Source organism: Microcaecilia unicolor, chromosome 5, assembly GCF_901765095.1.
Source record: "Microcaecilia unicolor chromosome 5, aMicUni1.1, whole genome shotgun sequence".
Lineage (NCBI taxonomy): Eukaryota > Metazoa > Chordata > Amphibia > Gymnophiona > Siphonopidae > Microcaecilia > Microcaecilia unicolor.
Window position 1 is genome coordinate 2,337,043 of NC_044035.1, and position 12,322 is coordinate 2,349,364.

Consider the following 12,322-nt stretch of genomic DNA (forward strand, 5'->3'; position numbering starts at 1 on the left):
AAGCATTATGTACATCAGCTTATAATGAGTCATACAGTGCATAGGCAGCTAGAAACAATCTGATTGCACACTTTAAACTCATCTGACACCCCCCCCCCCCCCCCCCCCTAGGAACTCCAACATAATCAATATAGATTCTGTCATCAAAAGAACCTTGAATCTTCCGCTTTTTCTGGTGGGGGCTGGTGAGTTGACAGGCTGAACTGCTATGGTGATGGGAATAACTAGTTGGACTAAGGCACATTGTCCTTGCCAGTATGAAGGTAGGGTTGGATACAGGGTCTCAGTGTCACAAGGAAAGAAAGACTATTTTAAACAGCAAATAACAGCATAGCAAAAAGCATGTAACAAAGTCAAACTTTAAACACCAGTATGTTGAATTTAAGTCTTAGAAAAAGGTATACTCAAACCCTTAAGCAAATGCATAAAGAGCCCTTTTAGCCCACGACTCCTTCCTTGCTGATTTATCTCCTCCCCTCTCTTCCTCTCCCTCCTTCGTTGTTTCTCTCTCTCTCTCCTGTGACCTTGTTGCTTATTAATTATTGTACGCCACATTGAGCCTGCCTATGGGTGGGAATACTGTGGAATATAAATGTCATAAATAAATAAATAAAATAAAGAACAGAATAAAAGCCAGTATTAGAGCTGACATAAGGAAGAGGGTTGCAAGGGTTAACTTCAAGTTCTTTAAGTTTTATGATGTCAACCATTCCTTGGTAAAGTGATTCAGTTTCCTGCCAGTTGTCTGCGTTTGCTGTGCCCTGCTCTAAATCTCCTTCAGAGGTTTCTGCTGTGTGCATCAGAATGCATGGAAGTTACAATGTCACTTCCAAAATAGGAAAAAAGTAAGTTTAAATTCTTATCAAAAATTATGCAAGTGTAGGGGTAATTAATAGATATAGATATAAAAGAAAGAGGAAGTTAATGCTTTGTTATTTGCTTTAGAAGTACAGTTGTTATATTCAAGTGCGTATTTGAACCAGACCTTATACTAAACTAACTTATCCTATAATGTTTCAACAGAATAAATACAATTGGGCCGATTCTGTTCAATATATTTGTGAGTGACATTGCCGAAGGGTTAGAAGGTAAAGTTTGCCTATTTGCGGATGATACTAAGATTTGTAACAGAGTGGAAATGGGAGGGAATGGAAAACATGAAAAACGATCTGCGGAAGCTGGAAGAATGGTCTAAGGTTTGGCAATTAAAATTCAATGCGAAGAAATGCAAAGTGATGCACTTAGGGAATAGAAATCCACGGGAGACGTATGTGTTAGGCAGGGAGAGTCTGATAGGTACTGAGAGGGAGAGGGATCTTGGGGTGATAGTATCCGAGGATCTGAAGGCGATGAAACAGTGTGACAAGGCGGTGGCCGTAGCCAGAAGGTTGCTAGGCTGTATAGAGAGAGGTGTGAGCAGCAGAAGAAAGGAAGTATTGATGCCCCTGTACAAGTCGTTGGTGAGGCCCCACCTGGAGTATTGTGTTCAGTTTTGGAGGCCGTATCTTGCTAAGGATGTTAAAAAAAATGGAAGTGGTGCAAAGAAAAGCTACGAGAATGGTATGGGATTTGCGTTGCAAGACGTATGAGGAGAGACTTGTTGACCTGAACATGTATACCCTGGAGGAAAGGAGAAACAGGGGTGATATGATACAGACGTTCAAATATTTGAAAGGTATTAATCCGCAAACGAACCTTTTCCGGAGATGGGAAGGCAGTAGAACTGAAGGACATGAAATGAGATTGAAGGGGGGCAGACTCAAGAAAAATGTCAGGAAGTATTTTTTAACGGAGAGAGTGGTGGATACTTGGAATGCCCTTCCGAGGGAGGTGGTGGAGATGAAAAAGGTAATGGAGTTCAAAAATGCGTGGGATAAACACAGAGGAATCCTGTTCGGAAGGAATCCTGTTCGGAAGGAATGGATCCTCAGAAGCTTAGCCGAGATTGGGTGGCAGAGCCGGTGGGGAGAGGCGGGGCTGGTGGTTGGGAGGTGGGAGGTGGGCATTGTTCTGGGCAGACTTCTATGGTCTGTGCCCTGAAAATGGCAGAAACAAATCAAGGTCAGGTATACACATAAAGTAGCACATATGAGTTTAAATTGTTGGGCAGACTAGATGGACCGTGCAGGTCTTTTTCTGCCGTCATCTACTATGTTACTATGTCTTAACTGTGTCTGTAAAATAACAGCAATCAGGATGTCTTTAGTTCTGGTGTGTCACTTGGTTCTGTTGTGTAAGGGTTAATCTTTAGTTTCTGGACCGAAGAGTCCTGGTTGCTTCCGGATTCAGCTTCTAAGAAGTTTTTGGTACTTCTTGATTCAGCTTTCCCTTTCAGCTCAGCTGTGACTGCAGCACTTCCTGCTTTCAGCTCTTTGATTTTCTATAAAGAGCCTAATGTATTTTAAGTGTCTTTTAAATGTACCCAGGCAGTGTGATGTTGTAACTTAACTGCAGTTGTGGTCACTGTTTGAACTCTGAAGGGACCGGCGTAACTTGGCTCTTTCTGGTCTCTGGTTACCCCTTCAATATTATCCTTCCCCCCTTTTCTGGCTGAGGAAAGCAAGGCAGAAATGTTATTACAGATTGTAATTTGTCTCAATAAAATGGGATGGGAGACCACAGGATGAGATCAGAAAACCTAGTAGAAAGATAGGGAAAGTCCATGTAGCATGTAACAGATGAATTAACAGCGATTAGGGCCGTGCCAACCCAGTAAGCGGGGTAAGCACCGCAGGGGGGCGCCTGCCTTCAAGGGCGCTGCGCCGGCCGCAGCGCTGGCGGTCGAGTTCTATTTCAAAATTAAAAAAAATAAACCGTACTGTACCGCGTTGAGAGAAAGGAGATGCCACACGGGGGGGGGGGGGGGGCCCAACTGATAGTCTGCAGGGGGACGCCAGAGACTCTAGGCACAGCCCTGACAGCGATCAGTGCTTCTTATGCAGCATCTTTTCTCTTCTGGCACCAAGTTGCATTAAGACTCTACACAGTCAGGGTTTCACATATGAAATGGCATGCAGTTTCTGGAAAGCGTCAACGTACATGCTTGTTTTTTTTCCAGCATTGATCAGAAAGCTTGGTCATCTTCTTGCGAGACCACTCAGCTGACCATATCTTTCCTGGGTGTAACTGATTTTGCTCTGTTGGTAAACTGCATTATCCTGTTTATGAGGGTTGTTTTTGTACCCTAGCTCCTTCCTTATTTTGCTGCATGGTGTGTCCCAACAGCTCAGGAGTTTACTTGAACGTCAGAGTTGAAATTACAGTTAAAGGCCTGAACTTTTTCTTGTCATTTTTAGATTCTGAACCAAAACCAGGGCTCAGCTATAATAATAATATACACATGTCATGAGATCTCAATGCCATTCTCACCCAGCTGATAAATGCTCCGTTTGAGCCACTGAATTCCTATCATCTGAAGTATCTGACCTGGAAAGTTGTAGTTTTGGTGGCACTAAGCTTCATCACAACAGGGTTAGTTCTTCACACGCTCCCTAAGTTCCTTCCTAGGATGGTGTTGGAGTTCCATCTTAATCAGTTTGTTCTGCTAACATTTTCCCCAGTACCTCATGCCCTTCCTGGTAAAAGCACACTGCATATCTTGGACTGCAAGCGAGCCTTAGCCTTCTGTTTAAAACGGACTAAAGCCCATGGACAGTCCACCTACAGTGGTGGAAATAAGTATTTGATCCCTTGCTGATTTTGTAAGTTTGCCCACTGACAAAGACATGAGCAGCCCATAATTGAAGGGTAGGTTATTGGTAACAGTGAGAGATAGCACATCACAAATTAAATCCGGAAAATCACATTGTGGAAAGTATATGAATTTATTTGCATTCTGCAGAGGGAAATAAGTATTTGATCCCCCACCAACCAGTAAGAGATCTGGCCCCTACAGACCAGGTAGATGCTCCAAATCAACTCGTTACCTGCATGACAGACAGCTGTCGGCAATGGTCACCTGTATGAAAGACACCTGTCCACAGACTCAGTGAATCAGTCAGACTCTAACCTCTACAAAATGGCCAAGAGCAAGGAGCTGTCTAAGGATGTCAGGGACAAGATCATACACCTGCACAAGGCTGGAATGGGCTACAAAACCATCAGTAAGACGCTGGGCGAGAAGGAGACAACTGTTGGTGCCATAGTAAGAAAATGGAAGAAGTACAAAATGACTGTCAATCGACAAAGATCTGGGGCTCCACGCAAAATCTCACCTCGTGGGGTATCCTTGATCATGAGGAAGGTTAGAAATCAGCCTACAACTACAAGGGGGGAACTTGTCAATGATCTCAAGGCAGCTGGGACCACTGTCACCACGAAAACCATTGGTAACACATTACGACATAACGGATTGCAATCCTGCAGTGCCCGCAAGGTCCCCCTGCTCCGGAAGGCACATGTGACGGCCCGTCTGAAGTTTGCCAGTGAACACCTGGATGATGCCGAGAGTGATTGGGAGAAGGTGCTGTGGTCAGATGAGACAAAAATTGAGCTCTTTGGCATGAACTCAACTCGCCGTGTTTGGAGGAAGAGAAATGCTGCCTATGACCCAAAGAACACCGTCCCCACTGTCAAGCATGGAGGTGGAAATGTTATGTTTTGGGGGTGTTTCTCTGCTAAGGGCACAGGACTACTTCACCGCATCAATGGGAGAATGGATGGGGCCATGTACCGTACAATTCTGAGTGACAACCTCCTTCCCTCCGCCAGGGCCTTAAAAATGGGTCGTGGCTGGGTCTTCCAGCACGACAATGACCCAAAACATACAGCCAAGGCAACAAAGGAGTGGCTCAGGAAGAAGCACATTAGGGTCATGGAGTGGCCTAGCCAGTCACCAGACCTTAATCCCATTGAAAACTTATGGAGGGAGCTGAAGCTGCGAGTTGCCAAGCGACAGCCCAGAACTCTTAATGATTTAGAGATGATCTGCAAAGAGGAGTGGACCAAAATTCCTCCTGACATGTGTGCAAACCTCATCATCAACTACAGAAGACGTCTGACCGCTGTGCTTGCCAACAAGGGTTTTGCCACCAAGTATTAGGTCTTGTTTGCCAGAGGGATTAAATACTTATTTCCCTCTGCAGAATGCAAATAAATTCATATACTTTCCACAATGTGATTTTCCGGATTTAATTTGTGATGTGCTATCTCTCACTGTTACCAATAACCTACCCTTCAATTATGGGCTGCTCATGTCTTTGTCAGTGGGCAAACTTACAAAATCAGCAAGGGATCAAATACTTATTTCCACCACTGTAGCTTTTTGTTTCGTTCTACCCAAATAGGATGAGAGTAGCCAACTGCAGGAATGCAGCAGAATTACTACAGAATCTACCTCTGAGTTGCCACAGGAAATTATAAAATTGCAAAACCCCGATAAAAAATGTATATAAAAAAAATAATAAATAATAATAATAAAATAAAATAACCAGCTTCACTGATCCACTTTCCCAACCCAACCAATTATGAAAATCCACTTCTTCTTAATCACTTCCTCCTTCTTCCCTACTTAATCTCTGCACACTACTAACTGTATCTGATATTCTGGAATGACAATGTCATAACAAAACTATGTAAGCCACAAACTGAGAGAAGGAAGAAGGGAAAAGAAAGACATGAAACAAGCGATGAAATCTGTAGCAAGCTTCAGTAAGGTATCAGAAGAAGCATTGTGCATTAATATTTTAGTTTGTATATTTGACCCACCTTTCAAATTTTAGTTAAGATTGTTTACAACTCCCCTCCGAAGGGACACCACCTTGTGGTGGTGGAGGGGCTTCTGTGTTTCAATGACTCAGAGGGCTATGCTGAAGGGTTACCCATATCAGACAGGCTTCTGAGGAGAAACCAGACAAAGAGTGTCCCAACTAGGGAGAGTGGAAAGATGGCGACCTGAAGCTCGTACGCTCAACGGCCCAGCTGACCTCTGAAGTTCTGTCTTTGTTTACTTGAAATCTCCTCTCTGCAATTGCAGTTACCTTAACTGAGAGGAGGGGGACAATCGGGGGTCAGCCGCCGATGGCCAGTGTTTTGTCCCCTGTGCAGCAAGTGTGGGACCGCTGCATGACGAGCTGCCCACAGATGACTGGGTTGGTGAGTCCTTTGATTAGCGCCGGCGAAGGAGCGTCAACGCTCTTGGACCTGGAAACAACTTCATCTCTCCCGAATCATTTAACCACCATGTCCAAAGGAGTGGAGGAGTGAGTTAGGAGTGTATGCTGAAACGGAAGTCGTTTACAGCTGAACCCGTGTTGGCGGTGCCACAACTAAACCCGCAAGAGCTATCAGCTTGGAGCTTTTGGCTCCCGTGGAGGTTACATTGAATATCATCTGGAAAGCACTCCAGGACCTAACAGTGGTAGTAAATAAGTTTGCTTCCGATATAATCTTATTAGTGAGCCACATGGATAATCTAATCAAATTCTTTGAGAATGAAAAATTGATACGGCAAATGAAGTTCTACATGAGTAGGAAATGGTTAAGATTTTGAAGATGATAATAGACCAGAAAAATTTGAACAAAATTAATATTATTACAGATGATTAATATCGAGATTGTTGTTTTCCCAGAGTTCCAGGTATGACTCCTAAAGTTGTTTCCTCTGAAATGATTCCTCTTAGTATATTTATTCAAAAGGAGTGAAGCCTGTGAAACTGGGATTACCTTAATCAGTGGGAATTGGATTAGAGATTCAAGTGTTTGTATTGCTAAATAATTTCTGGTTTTAAAAGAGAAAAAAATGAAATCAGGTGTATTATTTCCACTAATATTGGACAATAAGTATGTTTCCAAAAAAATAAATTGACTATACACGGTTTTGGGTTTGAAGAAGCCAACCAGAGGATCAATGCGGAATAATGAATCAGATAAATAATAACTGGGGATAATCAGGTTAATACCACGTTTTCGTTGTTTACTGTTGTTTAATTGATCTTGTCCTGTTTCACTCTCCCTATTTTGTAGTCTAAGGAAGAGTATAGAATTACCTGATTGAAATAATTCTTGTATTATTTTGTCTGTATTTCTGGCAAGTTATTTTAGTGCTTGTAAAATTAAATTGTTATAAATAAAATAAAATAAAAAAAAGATTGTTTACAACTTTATCGGATATGATAGAAAAAACAGGCTCAAGAACGAGGGAACATCATACGAAACTGAAGTAAGGAAAGCTCAGAGAGAATGCTAGAAAATATTGTTTCACTCAGACCCCTGAAACAAACATCTAGCAGAGAAGAGCCCAAACAGTGGAAGAATTTAAGCATAGGCAAAAACGAAATTAGTGGGAGGAAGGAAGGAGAGTGAGACCTGTGATGGGACCATCGACAGGCACATATGGGCAGACTGGTCAATTTCTGTCGACATCTTCTGTGTTTATTTAAATCATCCTGTGCAGGTGCCGTGAGCTTCTGATGGGGCCCAAAGCTGTGTGGAGCATTCTTAGCCTCTTTAGGTTACTCTGGTGTCTTCTGCCTCAGACAGGCTACCTGCATCCAGATGAGTTTTTTCAGTCTCCAGAAGTCATGGCAGGTGAGGTTTGCTGTGTATTCATCACATTCAGTTTTAGACCCCCTTCATAAAACCCCCAGAGCATCTGCAACAAGCTGTCACTTTTTCATCACTGCAATGCCTCCTTGTGGACCCTGAACCAGTATTGCTGCCCAGCCTCCTTTTCCATTAACTCCTGAAGGACCTAACTGCCTTCGTCTACTCAATAGTCCCAGACGTAGGCGCCAAGATGGTAACACTAGGATCAGATGTTAGGTAGTTGCCCATTTTAAGCCTATTCTAGAAAGAAAAGTAGGCACCAAGCATAAGTGTCCAAACACATGCGTACATTTTGACGCAACCACTTGGACCTATAACTAATACAAATGCCTGCACCTATGTGTGTTCAAGAACACATGTAGATGATGACATGTAGGTGTGTGCTCTGCCCCTGTGCATACCCCCACTGGCAACATATATGCCATCAAGACTTTGGCACCCGTTTGTGCGTTAATCAGTATTTTATGGGGAGTTATACACAAATGATTAGAGCACCACTATTTACATGCATTCTTGTCACCCAAAACATGGAGATTCCTTATAGAATTACTCCCCAAGTGGTAAAAAGTGGACATGATTCTCCTGTAGGGCATCAATAGTTCTACTGCTGACGTAGACGGAGGCACTCGTTGTAGGTCTCACTCTTGTGACACTTTGAGGCTCATTTTCAAAGCACTTAGCCTCCCAAAGTTCCATAGAAACCTATGGAACTTAGCCTCCCAAAGTGCTTTGAAAATATGCCTCACTGTGCATCGGCTCTTTGCTAAACCTTTTCCTGTCCAGGAGCTCATGAACACCAACATTCTTTATTTTCCGCGTTTTGTTTATAGAATTCCCTTTTCATCAGCGGGAGGTGGTGGAGATGAAAACGGTAACGGAATGCAAACATGCGTGGGATAAACATAAAGGAATCCTGTGCAGAAGAAAGGGATCCTCAGGAGCTTAGCCTAGAATGGGTGGCAGAGCTGGTGGTTGGGAGGCGGGGCTAGTGTGGGCAGACATATACGGTCTGTGCTGGGGCTGGTGGTTGGGCCGCGGGGATAGTGCTGGGCAGACTTATACGGTCTGTGCCAGAGCCGGTGGTGGGTGGCAGGGATAGTGCTGGGCAGACTTATACGGTCTGTGCCAGAGCTGGTGGTTGGGAGGCGTGGTTGGTGGTTGGGAGGCGGGGATAGTGCTGGGCAGACTTATACGGTCTGTGCCAGAGCTGGTGGTTGGGAGGCGGGGTTGGTGGTTGGGAGGCGGGGATGGGGCTGACCAGACTTATACGGTCTGTGCACTGAAGAGGACAGTACAAATAAAAAAAGTAGCACATATGAATTTATCTTCTTGGGCAGACTGGATGGACCGTGCAGGTCTTTTTCTGCCGTCATCTACTATGTTACTATGTTATCAGTCATCAGCATTGCTCATTGGTGTGCATCATCTGTTCATCCCATACCTGGAACTGAAGTGACGAGCAGCTCCATAGAGAAGGGGATGAGGCTGCTTTCATGAGCTCCTGTCCTGGATTTCCATTAGCGTGGCATTGCAGACAAGATGGAAAACCTGCAGCTGTGCATGTAATCCCAGGCCTTGTGTGTTCTCATCATGTGGCTTAGTATGATATATTTGTAAAACAGTAAAAAAAAGGCTGTGCATCGTGGAAAAGTGAAGCTTTCTCATCTTGATATTTGGAAAGTAGCCTTTGCACTGAATGCAAATGTTTTTCTAAGAGTTTCCAAGGACTTGATTTCTCTCTCTCTCTCTCTCTTTCTTTTTGAAAAAAAAAAAAGGTGATATTTTGCACCTACAGGTCTTTCGACCCTGGGAATTTCTTCTTCCTTCTCCCTGCAGATCTGTTGTTTCCCCCTTCGTCACATCAGGCGTTAGCTTCTGGGTGATCCGGTCCTTGCAGCAGTTGGGTATCCTGAACAATCCTCCAAGCAGCTACAGCCTCCTGGTGCTTCCACGCTTCTTTGTCACACTGTCCTCTTTTCTCCTTGACCTTTGTGTGTACCATGTGGCTCCTCTGTGGGGTGCGGACCGCTGGCCAGCCTTGGCTCTTCTTGCTGGATCCTACGTCACAACTGTTTTCTACACGAGAACCTGGAGCAATGCAATAGAGGGACTTCTGTTTGCCCTTCTCTTACTAATGGTGTCCCCTAACGCAGCCCCTGGCAGCTTGGCCATACCTCACCACAGCAGAGGAAAGCATAGCAGCCTCCTGGGAGTTCTGCTGGTTATTGGGTTTTTCAACAGGCCCACATTCCCTGCCTTTGCTGTAGTCCCGGTCCTCTGCTGGGCTGGGCAGGTCTCACAGTACGATGTGGTAATGATGATAAAAGAATTATTGAAGCTCATACCAAGTGCCAGTGTCACCGCCATTCTGTTAATTGTGGCAGATACACTGTATTTCACCCCGCCACCATGTCAGAAGAACAGTACGCTGAGTGTTGGTTGGAATGCAGTACTTACACCTCTTAACTTCCTTGCCTATAATGTCAATCCTTGCCACCTGGCACAGCATGGCACACACCCCAGGCTCAACCACCTTCTAGTCAATGGTATGCTGCTTTTTGGGATACTCCATCTCTCAGCTCTGTCTGCTGTCTTGAAGTCTTGCATACATTGTCTATGCCAGCTGTCACAGGTGATACATACTCATCAGATGCCCCCTCTGGCACCTCGGGCAGGGCCTGTGCCTGTTTTGCTGCTCTTCTATGTTGTGCCTTTGGCTCTTCTTTCCATGTTTAGTCACCAAGAACCACGCTTCCTGATCCCTCTCATCCTGCCACTGGTCTTGCTTAGAGCACGTGGAGGCAAGACGGTGCAGTGGAAGTCTGCCATTGTCTGTTTTAATGTGTGTGGGGCTATTTTCTTTGGGGTCCTGCATCAAGGAGGACTAGTCCCTGCTTTGTGTCACTTAGAGAAGGTGGTGCGTTCTGAAAGCCAGCAGAAGAATGTGTCATCCATTACACTGCTCTTCACTCACACATACATGCCTCCCCGCTTCCTTCTCAGCATCCCCCATCAGAACACACTGGTCGAAGTCATTGACATAGCTGGAGCTGAGGAGCAGGTGCTCTGTCAGAAGCTAGCAGAACTAGCAGACCGTTCCTGTTTTAGAGAACAGTACGCCTTTCTGGATAGAGTGAATAACACTCCAGTGGTGAACAGTGCATTCTGCCGACAACAAACAGGCCACGTTTTGGTTATAACTCCGGGTACAGTCCAGCCTGCAGTGGAGAAGTGTGGTTTTGCTGTTCAGAGGGAAAGTTCTTGGTTTCCTCATGTGAGCCTGGAAGATCCCCCGCAGCTAGCATCACTCTATAACGACAACTGGCTGGACCTATTGGGACTGCACATGCTACAGCTCCAGCTCTGACCAGGGACTCTGCTGCAGGGGGACCACGTTCTGTTGCTGGAAATATGCAGCTTCATGTCATGTCTGCAACGTGCCAAAATACTGCCATTTAAAAAGTGAAAAATAATGGTGATGGAAGGTAAATGTTCTCTTTATCAAACCCATGCTGATAATCATCTTACAGATATAGAACTGTTTATATTTATTTAAAATATTATTACCTGCACAATCCAAAAGTATTTGGCAGTGAACAGATCAACATCCTATATAATAATTTACACCTCCGTCTGGATGCCTGGTTTCGTAACACAGTTCCCATTGGTCCGCCCTGGGGATGACGTCACAGGGCGGACCAATGGGAAGTGGGAGGGAAGGGAACCCAGCACCAGCCACCGGAGGTGAGTAAACAATCCCCCCCCCCCCCCCCCCGCCGAGTTCCATGACCCCCTACCTCCCTCCCTCCTTCCACTCCCGTCTGCCCGAGATCCATGAGCCCACTCCCGTCCGACGGCCTCAATCCCTTCCAAGTTCCACGCCTCCCTTCTCCTCCGATTTCCACTGCCCAGTGCCTCCCTCCCTCTCTCTCTGTGGCCTCTGAGTGCAATCAGGACGTGTGCGGCTGCCCCTGCCCTTCGTAAGTGCCGACTGTTCTTTAAAACTTTTTACCTCCTGCTCCGCCAGCAACATTGAAGTCCAGCACGCACGGACGCCGCTTCAGACTGCCTTCGCTTTCGCTTCTGTTTTAGCTGTGCCTCTGGTCCCACCCTCATTTCCTGTTTGCGGAAGGGCAGGACCAGAGGCACAGCTGAATCAGAAGCGAGAGCGAAGGCAGTCTGAAGCGGTGTCTGTTTGTTTTTTTGTTTTTTTGCGTGCGTGAGGGGTGTTGGGGGGGAGGGAGCCCTTGCTAGCACCCGTTTCATTTTACACAGAAACGGGCCTCTTTCACTAGTACATAATAAAATATAATTCAAAAATAAAAGTACAGTGCAATCCGCTTAAGTGCAAGGGTCTGGACCAAAGAAATGCATGCAGTTAACCAGAGCGTGCACTTAACCATTGTGACCCAAAGAAGCTTGACATCTGATAAACATATGTACAGTACTGTTTATCATTATACGTACAGTATACAGTCTCCGTTAACTGACCTTAGGCTTCCTTGAAGTAATCAGTTATAGTCCTCTGTACGCTATTGGGTCTGTGAGTTCCATAGACTACGTCTGCCAGACGGTAAAAACTGTCATAGCACTGACATCCAGTGTCCTTCAGATAGGCCCGCATGGTGTTGAGACTCTCCAGCGCTCTTGCAAAAGTGACAGGAGGTTGTTGAATTTCGTCAGCATGTGCCTAGCTGCTCATTTCATCATCTGTTTCATCATCAGCCGTTGCCTGCGTGTAGACGCATAGCTGGACAACAGTGCTGTCGTCATCTGT

General features: G+C 45.2%; 1 protein-coding gene across 1 annotated transcript; it reads left to right on the forward strand.

Moving 5' to 3' along the window:
- The first annotated feature begins 806 nt into the window (after positions 1–806).
- PIGZ (phosphatidylinositol glycan anchor biosynthesis class Z) lies at positions 807–10,912 on the forward strand. The gene is made up of 3 exons (XM_030204695.1): positions 807–845; positions 7,394–7,527; positions 9,321–10,912. The coding sequence occupies exons 2-3, from the start codon at positions 7,410–7,412 to the stop codon at positions 10,910–10,912; spliced, it is 1,710 nt and encodes a 569-aa protein (XP_030060555.1). The 5' UTR covers positions 807–845; positions 7,394–7,409.
- The last annotated feature ends 1,410 nt before the right edge of the window (positions 10,913–12,322 follow it).